Source organism: Orycteropus afer, unplaced genomic scaffold (assembly GCF_000298275.1).
Source record: "Orycteropus afer afer isolate SDZICR_OR568_19922 unplaced genomic scaffold, OryAfe1.0 scaffold00014, whole genome shotgun sequence".
Classification (NCBI taxonomy): Eukaryota; Metazoa; Chordata; class Mammalia; order Tubulidentata; family Orycteropodidae; genus Orycteropus; species Orycteropus afer.
In genome coordinates this window covers 10,234,362-10,246,598 of record NW_006921601.1, presented here as the reverse complement: position 1 = coordinate 10,246,598, position 12,237 = coordinate 10,234,362, and the positions used below count along the sequence as shown (strand labels likewise).

The following is a 12,237-nucleotide window of genomic DNA, read 5'->3' as shown; positions in this document are numbered from 1 at the left end:
CTCATTCTTCTTTTTTTTACTCTAGTTTCAGATAATTTGCTCAGCATACAGACTAAGTACGGGAAATGAATACAACCCTGACACACACTTTTACTGATTTTAAACCATACAGTATCCCCTTGTTCTGTTTGAATGACTTTCTCTCAGTCTATGAACAGGTTCTGTGTGAGCACAATTAAGTGTTCTGGAATTCCATTCTTCACAATGTCATCCATAATTTGTAGCATAGTCAATAAAATAAAGGTAAACATCTTTCTGGAATATTCTGCTTTTGGTCAAGCTCCATCTGACATCAGCAATGATATTCCTTTCTTGCATGTCCTCTTCGGAATCCAGCTTGAATTTCTGTCAGTTCCCTGTAGATGTACTGCAACTGTTTTTGGATTATCTTCAGCAAAATTTTACTTGTGTGTAATATTAATGATATTATTAAATAATTTCTGCAATCTGACGGATCACTTTTCTTTAGAATAAGAACAAATCTGGGTATCTTCCAGTAGGTTAGGCAGGTAGCTGTCTTCTAAATTTTTGACAAAGTCAAGTGAGCATTTCTAGTACTGCATCCATCTGTCAAAATAATAGCATCAGTTCCTGGAGGCTTATTTTTCGCCAATGCCATTAGCGCAGCTTGGATTTTTCCTTCAGTACCACTGGTTCTATGCTGCCTCCTGAAATGGCCGAATGTCAACCATCGCTTTTGGTACCATGACTGTGTGTATTCCATCTTCTTCTGATGCTTCTTGGGTTTTTCATTTTTTTTTTTGCCCATCGTATCCTTCAATATTGTAACTTGAGGCTTGAATTTCTTCCTCAGTTCTTTCAGCTCGAGAAATGCTGACTGTGTTCTTCTCTTTTGGTTTTCTTCTCATTTTGAATCATGCCACATCAGCAAATGAAGGTCCTGAAAACTGTTCCATCCACATCATTAATGTCGACTCTACTTTGAGGAGGCAGCTCTTCCCACGCTATATTTTGAGTGCCTCTCCTCCTGACTGGCTCATCATCCAGCACTGTTATCAGATGATGTTCTGATGCTCTCCAGAAGGTTTTCACTGGACAATTTTTTCAAAAATAGATTGCCAGGTCCTTTTTTCCAGTCTGTCAGTCTGGAAGCTCTGCTGAAACCTGTCCCCCATGAGTGACTCTGTTGGTATCTGAAATATGAGCAGCATAGCTTCCAGCATCACAGAAACTTGCAATCCACCACAATACAACAAACTGACAGGCAAGTGGTGGGAGAAAGTGCTCAAACCAAACCAGACTCACTGCCACTGAGTCAATTCTGACTCACAGCAACCCCCACTGGGTTTCCAAGGCGATAAATCTTTACAGAACTAGATTTCCCCATCTTCCTTCTGCAGAGCAGTTGGTGAGTTTGAACCACCAACCTTCTGGTTAGCAGTCAAATGACTTAGGCACTGTGCTACCAAAGCTTCTTGGGAGAAAGTACTAGCACATAATAATTGCTCAAAATAGGTCGGCTATTTTAATTATTTCATATCCAGTGTTCCCATCCACTCTCCCAGCACCTGTTGTTGTTGTTGTGATTTACCATCGAGTTGGACCTGATTCATAGCGACCCTTCCTTGGGTTTCCAAGGCAGTATCACTACGGAAATAGATTGCCCAACCTTCCTTCCAAGGAGTGGCTGGTGGGTTTGAACCGCCAGCCTTCTGGTTAGCAGTCAAGTGCCTTAGGCTCTATGCTACCAGAGCTCCTTCCCAGCACCTAGCAGGCCTTAAATGAATGATTTAGGAATCCATGTCTTCCTGAATGCCAAGGCTCATTCACTGCTACAGTCAAACTGCTGGAAAGCATAACTCAGTAATAATTTAACATTCTTTTCTTTCTCCTACCTTATGACCAATTCTTGAGCCATCCTAGCTAGCTATATTTTACCTGGATTGCACAATGGCTTACACCTTGTGCATAAACTTTTGTATGCCCCCCACACATTTCCTAATCAAAACAGTGATGACGCTGGCTTTGCCATTCTTACAGAAACCAAAAGATTTCAAAATCCCCCATTATTCATCTGCTCTGAGGACTCCAGAATTAACCCTTGTCCTACCACTGTGCTTTTTATGAATAATCTATCACTAAATCTAACACTCTTCTCTTTTTTTCTCTCTTTCTCCTTCTTTCTTTCTAGTTAATTTTTCTAGCAGTAGAGGCCCTCTGGGCACAGACACTTAGTCACCCACCTTTCTTTAACAAATAAACCATGCATCCACGTTCAAGAAACATCACTGGCTCTTTCTATGTCTGAGCCTTTCCAGAGCTTCCAGCTTGTTCCAGGGGCCAGCCCTTTGTGCTAAAACACACACCAGGAACCAGAGGTCACAAAGAAAGAGGAAATCAAAGAGGCCACATGTTGTTCAGATGGAGGAGAAAACCAACACCAAACCAGCTGCTATCAAGTTGATCCCAACTCATGGTTACGTGTGTCAGAGGAGGAATGTGCTCCATAGGGTGTCCGAGGACTGTGATCTTTTGGCAGCAGACCATCAGGCCTTTCTTCTGAGGCTCCTCTGGGTTGGTTATAACTGCCACCCTTTCAGTTAGCAGCCCAGTACTTTAACCATTTGCACCACCCAGGGACTTCTACATGGAAAGGGAAGAGCACAGTCTAGCTCTGGCCCCAAGGGTCACCTCCAAAGCCTGGAGATCCTACAGGGCTTGGATTCTGTAGTCATTTTCGGGGACCTCTAAGGATTGAGGCCACTTTCCCTTTCCTCAGATATGCTATGAGATATTCTATATCATTAAAAGAAGATTCTGCCTTTCTTTGGCCAGTTCTCTAGATCAGGAAGAGTGGGCTAATCAGAACTTGGGGAGTAAAGATTTCCATCTCTTTGCCTACACTGGTTAACTAGTGCACACCCATGTTTGCTTGTATGCACGCTGTCATTCTGATATCCCTTTCCAGCTCTGCTATCAGCTCCCTTAAAAGGACCCTTTCCCTCCTTGTGTTTTGTGCTCCTGTAAAGTAAGCAAAGGGGGACTTCAAAGACCTATGCTTCCCTGGCTGTGGATTCAGAGCCACCTTCCTCTTCACCTTCTCTGATGCTCATAGTTCAGCTCTCTAGGGCTGACCAGTAGCCCTGGCAACCCAGCAAGAAAGAGTCCCTCCCCAGAAGGCATCTGTACCCAAAAGGAGAAAATCACCACCCAGCAACTGTCTGTCCGGTCTGCCAGCAGAATCCTAGGGTACCAAAATCTTCCAGCTATCCTCCTGACCACCATTAGGACCAGCCTTGTGATCTGGGATCCTCCCCACTATGTTATTTAAGATGCTTTCCTCTTGCCAGCATCTGGACATTAGTGGCCAAGAACAGGCTTCAAAAGGTTAAGTGGAAGATGACCATCTTCAAAGAGCCATCAGACTTCCCAGAAAGCTTTGGCTCACAGTCCTGACCTCAGGTCAGTGTTTCCTGCAAATTAACTTGTGATAGCTTCATGAGGGCAGGGACTGTGTCTGTCTACTTCACTGCAGAGTCTCTGACAACCCCTAGCAGGGGGCTGGAACACAGCCAGCACTCAATACTGATTTGTTAAATTAGCATTCTAATAATGACAGCAACTAACAACATCAAAGAAGGAAGAGAAGTACACTGGAAAGAGCCCAAGTTTTGCAGTCAGAGGTACCTAAACCTGGAGCCTTCTAGCTATACCACTTATTGGCCAAGTGTAAGCCACTTTAGCGCTCTCAGTCTCATTTCTTCATCTATAAAGTAGGGATTATAATACCCACCTCAAAGGGTTGTTGTGAGCATTAGATGGGAGTGTAAGTAAAGCTTTTAGCTCAGTACATGGCAGAGAGTTTTAAATTAATGAACACCTATATACTGTAATTCTTACTGTGCATCAGACACTATTCAAACATGGCTAGAAAGATCCCAGATCATAATTAGTTCATTTAAATTCTTACAACAATCCTGTGAAATGGTCTGTTTAAACCTATTTGGCAGTTGAGGAAACTGAGGCACAGAGAAGTAAAGCAACTTGCCCCAAGCCTGATATCTAGAAGTGGCAGGAACAGGATGCACATCAATTCCAGGATCCACAGTTAAATGCTACACATCTCTCCCTCTACAACAAGCAGAATAAAGTCCTGTCCCCTGGTCTGATTAAGGGAGACATGTGACCATATTGCCAGACTGGGGTTTTCAGTTGCCACAAAACACATGAGACAATTCCCATGGTTGACTGCTTTGTTCCATCATATTTTAAACCCTGTTCTCTAAAATCGAATTTCAGTTAAGTTTGTTGATTAAGAATTTCCCTCCCACACTGACCTCCTGCTATCTCCTCCCCTACCACCAACCAGAAGAGAAACACCTCTAGGTTTAAAAAAAAAAAAAAGAAAGAAAGAAAGAAATGAAATGAAAGACAAGACAGAGAGCAAGTGCTTGTCTTCTCAAGCTCCTGCATGCTCTTAGGAACAGATTCAAAGAAGAGTTCACTCACTTCTAATTATCTATGAGAAGAAGTGCTTCCACATAACAGTGTCCAAGGCAGGAGCAATCTATCCACATGGAGACTGACTTTAACAAGTCTCAGGTTTCCCACAGACCAAGGCAGCAGAAAAAGAGAATTAAGATATCTCTCTAATGATCCAAACCTCATCATAAAAAAAGCTTTCCATTTTTCCCTTCTATAAGATTGCATTTGCCCTACTGCCTACCATGAAGGAAATTTCATTACTCAAATAAATCAGCACTGCACTTGACCTTGCTTCTCCAATGGCTCAGGATTAGTGACATCATGATGCACTCTAAAAATGCTCAGAAATATTGGAATAACTCTCTCAAGTCAAAAAACACTTGGTATTTCACTAAAAGGCATTAAATTATTTTGATTTTTCTACATGGAATCCAAAATACTTTCAACATTTTCATTTTCAAAAGCCTCAGGAAAAAAGTATGCTCTTGGGACCTTAGGCAATCTCCGAATCCTGGTCTGGTTTCATCCTTATTCACATGCAATAAGACGGTGAGCAAGCCAGAAGCCAAGAGACAGCAGCTCTGGGTCCATGTTGCTCGCATGACTCAATCCCTCAGTGTCTGGGGCTCATTGGGAAAGCTCCCAAATCTACCCTCTCTTGTCCTCAAAGTCAAAAGACAGCTCACAGGCACCAAAGGCATTTTCTCTTAAGGGGGTCTAGTCTCTATATCTCATAGAGTCCTGCTAGCCACCATGTTTCCCTTCCAAAGTAGAAGCAGAGCTCTCCCATCTTAGCCAAAGAGAAGGAGTTGAATGAGACGTTTTCTCCTGGAGGTGCATTCTCTTGGAATGCACCTCATGTACCTCCAACTGGGATATATGATCCTGTAGGCTAGGTACTCAGTCCCATGAAAAACCCACAATGAACAGAACTACCATTCTCAAATGAGCTGTAATTCCTAATGTTGCTCACTCAAAAGGACTGCCTGTTTTAAATCAGGTTGGCCAGCAATGCAGTCAGTAAGTGTATTACTGATTTAAGGAGAAAAAATCCACATATCAAGAATAGGTGCTCTCAAAGGGCACTCAGAATATGAGTTATCCTGGGAACTAAAAACAAGTTCACACAACTAGCACCATGTTTGTCAAATGCCTGATAATTCTTGCTGAATTAAAAGTCACAAAATTACAGTACCATGAAATGTACAATTCCAAGGGATCCATAGACATCATCTACGTAATCCTCTTTATTTACACAGTAGAAAATTGAGACCTCAGGCCAAGGGCAAGAATTGTCTAAGCTCATGGTTGGCAGATAACTGAAATCCAAAGCTTCTCAAGTCCATTGTTCCCTTTTCTGGTCTGCTCTCTCTGAAACGCAATTGCCAACAAGGGTTACTAAACAATTATTTTCCTAAGAAAGTATTTTTTATGATTGAATTATATGCAAGTGGGTTAAATCAACCATGGCTGTTATCCAAAACGTAAAATATCAATGGAACAAAAAGCAAAACCAAGGTTTAAATGTACAAGTTAGAGTATCCTAAAGTCATTCTTCACTACTTATCATAAAATCGTCTTCAAAGAGGTCTCAAAGATTAAAATGCTTTTCTCCGCCTTCTCAAAAGGGGGAAGTAGCATTTTTTTTTTAGGTATGGAGACAAGACCGTGAAAGAAAATATCAGGCTGAGGAAAATATCAGGCTCAGGGTTCTCAGAATAAGGAAAGATACAAACTAGAAAACTAAGGCCCTAAAACTTTTCCCACAGCAGCTGAGATGTTTCATCCCAAGTCTATTTCACAAGATATGAGAAGCAGCTTCTGGGGCTACAAAGGAACTTATTAAAGCTTACAACAAATGCTGAAGGTTTGGGTTCTCTCTCTTTTTCCTGTGTATGTGACATGGACAGGCTGAGAGACGCCAATGCTGCAGAAAGCAAAATTTCCCTTGTTTCCATTACATCATCCAAGTTGGAGAAGGGGAGGGTGGAGTGGGGGCACAGCTGGTGGCAGCTGCACCACCATCTGCTTTCTCCTTAGCCGTGTGTGCTAGCTTGGGCTGCAGCCTCCTACGGCTCCTGATAGAGGAGGTGCAGTATTAAAGGCACAACACCCTATTATGGAGAAGCTTTCAAATTATTTAGAAATAAATCACTCCCATGATAAGTTAACAACCTCAGGTAGGTTGCTGAGCCAGTTTTCTTTGAGGTTAGGTTATACGTTTGCACCACTTTAGATTTAGCTACAGTGCAAACTCTGTAAGTCAACGTGCCCAATTAGACAAGCAGAACAGACAAGCAACCACCTGCCATCTGTCTCCCAAAAAGTAAGCAGCCAAAAAGTACAGTTCTCCAGCTACAAGTATTTAGACGAGTTGGGTCTGCCCAAATTCAGCACACAGTCCCACACTAGAAGATGGGAATTCATTGCTGCCTTTGACATCTCAAACCATCTGGTCAACCAGTCTCACACTCCTTGGCACTCCTGGAGTTTCTTTCAGAACACTGCAGGATGCCCTCTCATAGAATAGCAAAAGTATCCTATGGGGTTAATGCCTACTAAGGCTATTCAACTGTAAACTGGCAGCAAAGCAGCAAACTGGTCATGGTGGTTCAAGGGTCCAATCAAGCCCAAGTCCATGTTTTATCTGGCCTGTACTGGGTTGTGGGAAAAAAACAGTCAATTTCATATAAACATTTAGATTGCTGGCTCTTGGAGGGGAGAAGGGAGATCAATGGCAACATCAGGTGTCCATTCCTGTGTGGCACCAGTTACCTGCAGCTAAAACCAGAGCTTCATTGAGATGGGGCTTGTTCTGGGGAACTGGTCCCCTCAACTCCGTATCTGCATATGTCACTGCAACCATCTATATTCCTACCTGCACCTTGAAACCTTCTGACACGATACCACTGAGTACATAAAAGGAGAAGGAAACCCCAGAGAATGATTTTCCAATGGCCCTTTATCTATTCTTCCCTTTGGTTGAGGTTTAAGCTCCCAGAAGACAAACTAAAAATTCTACAGACAAATATCATTCAACCTAATACAATGAACGGATCTCAGCAGAAGGTCAGCTGCAAGCTACTCCTCCTTCAAAGCAGATTGTGGTATTTTAAATGAACATTCCTGGCCAACTTACCATACATTTTGCCTTCGTCTGATAAGATGATTTTCCTCCTCCCACATGGTGGATAGATAGCCAGGGCCTCCTGAAAGCTCTGCTCAATGTCGGGGCTCCAGACCCCTTCTGCGTCATTGTCAATTGGCTTATCTGCAGAGTCACTCATCCTTTCCATGTTTTCGGCAGGGCTCTCACTGCCGCTCCAGCTGCTGGGCTCAATTTTGGCGGTTGGATTTTCCAAGCCGAAGCCTGGAGCCTTTTCAAGAAAATAAACCTAAAAGAAAAATCACAAGATAGTATGATAAGGACATGGTATCCACAAACATACCGCTCTTGCTAATTCTCATGCAAATTCTTCAGTCACCAACTTTACTTGGAGAGTAATTTCCAGCAGAGAATAAGGAATTTTGAGTTCCATGTGGGTTTTGTTCTCTATGAATGCTTAGGAAGCACTCATACAGAAATGCAATGGCAGGCAGAAGTCAGATCACCTTCCCAGATGAGAGGAAATTTTCATCCGAGAATAGTACTCACTCTCAGTTGCAATTTGCAGCAAATCATGCAAAAACCATTCACTAAGCATGCAAACAAATTAAACACTTGGCTGCTAATCAGAAAGTTGGTGGTCCAAGTCCACCGAGAGATACCTTGGAAGAAAGACCTAGCTATTTCCTTTTCAGCCTCTGAAAAGCCCATGAAGCACAATGCCACTCTGACACACGTCAGGTCACCATGAACCGGAATCAACTCAACAGTAACTGGTTTTACTATCTACCAGGGGTACTTTGCTCGATGAAAATCAAATGCAGGTAATAAAACAAGGTGTACAAGCAAATAAAGTAAAACAAAAGATGCCCTCCTCACTGTGGCAAGTGGCATCCTAACTCTGAAATGTCAAACTATCCCAATATTTCTAACTCCAAGATGAAAGATGGTAAAGGATAGGGATGGAAGGATGAAGACAATTTTGCTGTCACAAATACTCATTCGACAGAGACAGCAAGTGCCAGCTGACCTGGGTCTACTATCCTGTAGCAGTCCCTTCTGGGCTCTTCCCTGTTCAGTCAGGTCTCCTTTCCAGTCTGAACTCCTAGACTTAACCTTGAAGCAGGGGCCAAGTTGTCCTTACTCCGGCATTCCCTGCAACAGCTATCACAAGTGCCTAATACATGTGAGGAAATGTACTACACCCACATGGGGTACCTTCCTCTCCTAACCTACTCTGAATTTCTCATCACATGATACTTGTGGGAGAGTGTTTCTTTTTTTTTCCCCCCCTCTCTTTTTCTTTTCCCTGTAGCCCTGAAGATTATAGAACCCAAAGAAATCTTTCTCAAATATTTATTTCTCTTAAATTATGCATGTAACCTAAGGTCATAAAGCAATAAGCTTTCAAAACAAATGTCAAACTGGCATAACACCAATGTGAAAATGATCTAATCCAGTACTCCCTGCTGTCCAGCACACCAACATATCAATATTCCTTTGTTGAAAAGGCATCAGATCATGAATTCAAAGGTTCCCCCCCAAAAAAGGGAGAATTGCTCCTGGGGACTGATTGAAAGGGGGCGGCACAAGCCTGAGTTAGGAGAGCTTAGGAGCTCATGATTCCTCCCTCACCCCTCGCCCCAATGCGGTGCAGCGTTACTGCAAAGGCACCCAGGGGGCACCAGGTGCTAGCAGCCCCACACGGCATTAGCAACTGCTCCATGTTCCAGGGCAGTCACCTCAAACAACCTGTCTTCCTCCCTTCTCTCTTCCAACTATACCTCCTTGCCCTGCCTTCCTCCACCTGTGTATATCAACCAATTCCCAGGTGCAGAGACTCTGAGGTACGTGAACATTACACAATTAATGGTGTAACTAGTGAGTGCTTTCGGCGTCTTATCCTGACATCTTTTTAGATTTGGCAGCACTTAGACAGAAGAAACCCTCAGGTTGTCTGCCTGAAAACGCTGCCATTGATCCATCATTCAAAGAACTTGTTGGCAAAATATTTACTGCTTCTTACCAACACATGTACATTTACACGGGACTTTAAAAATTGACAAATGTTAACGTATAATTTATGCCGCAAGAAAGGATTTCATGATTGACCTCTTGATGAACTCTACAATACCTGCAGTGTGGGCCATTTGAGTTTTCAAACTATTATACTTTTTGTTGGGATCCAAGAGTCTTACAAAATTCAAGCTGAACTGTACTCTACCCTAGAAACTGTTATAGCTCCAAAGTGTTCACTGAAGAAATTAGGAGACTAAGTGAACTTTCTGAGCAGTGGTGATTCCACCTATTCTCTCCCAAACCTTCTCAAACAACACAACACAACACACACACACACACACATACACACACCAGTTATTGAATTCGGCGCAGCTCACCACAGTATGAATTCACTTCAGGGAGCTACAATTAAGACAGATACTGTATGTACCCAGTACTCAGTCAGGATAGTAGAGGGATGGGATACAGGACAGTGAGGGCTGAAAGGACCAGGGGAGCATAATCAAACAAAGAAACTAAACCAGCTGTTGTCAAATTGACTCTGCTTCTTGGCAAGTTCACGTGTGTTAGAGTAGACTTGTGTTCCTTAAGAGTGTTCAATGTCTGATCTTTTGGAACTAGATTGCCAGCCCTTTCTTATGACGCACCTTTGGGTGGACTCAAACCTCCAACCTTTCAGTTAGCAGCAGAGCACATTAACTGTTTATACCACCCAGAGACTCCAGGAGCACTTGTTGTTGTTGTTGTTATGTGCCGTCAAGTCAGCCCTGACTCATAGCGACCCCTCCTTGGGTTTCCGAGGCAGTATCACTACGGAAGTAGGATTGCCCAACCTTCCTTCCGAGGAGTGGCTGGTGGGTTTGAACCATCAGCCTTCTGGTTAGCAGTCAAGTGCCTTAGCCACTATGCTACCAGAGCTCCCACTTAGGTTAGCTAAAAAGAACACTACCACATAATTAAAGAGTTTCACAGTCTCCAGACCAAAACGCATCAACAGCCCCATCCAATGCTTGAAGTTCACTCAAAAATTTCTCGTCAATTGATCACAGTCTACACTTGAACATTACCAATAACAGGGAACTCACTACCTCAGTACCACCCTTCTTCAGACTGACATGCTGAAATTCTTCCACCTATCTGGCTAAAACCTGTCTCCTGGTTACCTTTAACCATCCATCCCTTGTGGGTCTATTCCTCTCTGGAGGAACTAATTTCTCCAAGACATCCATTTAGATATCACAGGAGCTGCCCCAGGCCCCTGGCTGTCTGTCTTCCAAACTAAACAGAATTCACATCATCTTTCTCCCCACTTCTTATTAATGTATTCTGGTTTGTCCACAACCCTCAAGAAACGACTCTCAGAGGTGGATTTATGATCCAAAACTCCTCTAAGCCCCTCTCCCTTCACCCACTGCTCCTATATCTTATCTCCCCTATGGTGTACTTGTGCAACTGGTTTAGGGACTAAAAGCAGGAGCTCAAAATTATTTCTACTGAATTCCATTATTTGTAGCCTTAAACATAGCCCAAAGCAGGCAAGATCCTCCTGAATCATAACTGCCAAGTTTAGTATCATTAGACATTGTACCACCTCTGGAGAGCTGTGACACAGGGAAGGTACAGATACATCCTGTAGGTTCCAAAGAAGAGCCTTGTTCAACTTCCTCCTAACTGAACTGTTCAACAAGGGATGGGCTGCCTTATATGACAAAGCAGAGTCTTGCAGACCACCCTTCAAGTTACCTCTAAAGCTAAGAGTTACAAGTTCTTGGCTGCTTAGGGAATGCAATATTTGCTAACATTAATTGAGCACTTGGTAAGCACAGACACTGTCCTGAGTGCTCACATGTTTTTATTCATTTACTGCAAAGGGAAGAACTCTGTGTCCAGGCTCTTGCAATGTGGTCAACTGGAGCTTAGCAGGATGGAATTACCTACTCTGGAAACAAGCCAGGACACAGCTCCTGAAACTACCAGATACATAATCCACAGATATACAGGCCCTTGGTTTTACAACCCAATTGTAAAATAACGCTCTGTATGGGCAGAGAGTTTCCAATCACAAGACTGATGCTGGCTGAGGAAAGCACCCGTACTGGATACTGAAATAACCATTCTGGCGTTCCACCCCTCAGGTCCTTTCCAGCCCAGCTCAAAATCCACTTCATCCTGGAAACCGTCCTGTATTCGGTAGCTCAGAAAGTATCAGCTTTAAGAGTATCCTAAAAATGAATAGAATAAATTATCACCCCAACCAGTCTCCCTGACTTCTGAATTTATAGCAACAAGCACCTGCTTATTGTGACAATAAGATCTAATCAAGGGAATTATGCATAGAATATCTGTGCCTGCATAGCTACTGTCCTCAACCCACCATACGATATGTCCTTCTGAGCAGGTCAGTGAACTTTAGCTCAATTTAATAAATGAAAAAGAACATAGGATTGAAGGCTAGAGGAAAGAGGGTTGTGGATATTTAAAATCAAACTGATCTGGGTTCCAAACCCAGCTCACCCACTGTTGTTGTTGCTGTTGTTATGTGCCGTCGAGTCAGACCCTACTCACAGCGACCCCTCCTTGAGTTTCCAAGGCAGTATCACTACGGAAGTAGATTGCCCCATCTTCCTTCTGAGGAGTGGCTGGTGGGTTTGAACCGCCAGCCTTCT

At 43.1% G+C, this 12,237-nt stretch overlaps 1 protein-coding gene across 1 annotated transcript in view; it reads right to left on the bottom strand.

Annotated features, from left to right (window-relative positions):
- Window positions 1-7,814, bottom strand: part of TEAD1 (TEA domain transcription factor 1) — a 234,889-nt gene extending 227,075 nt beyond the window's left edge. Inside the window, 1 exon segment of the mRNA XM_007955263.1 lies at window positions 7,586-7,814. Within this exon segment, the coding sequence (XP_007953454.1) occupies window positions 7,586-7,742 (157 nt within the window). The 5' untranslated portion in view covers window positions 7,743-7,814.
- Between the last annotated feature and the right edge of the window lie 4,423 nt (window positions 7,815-12,237).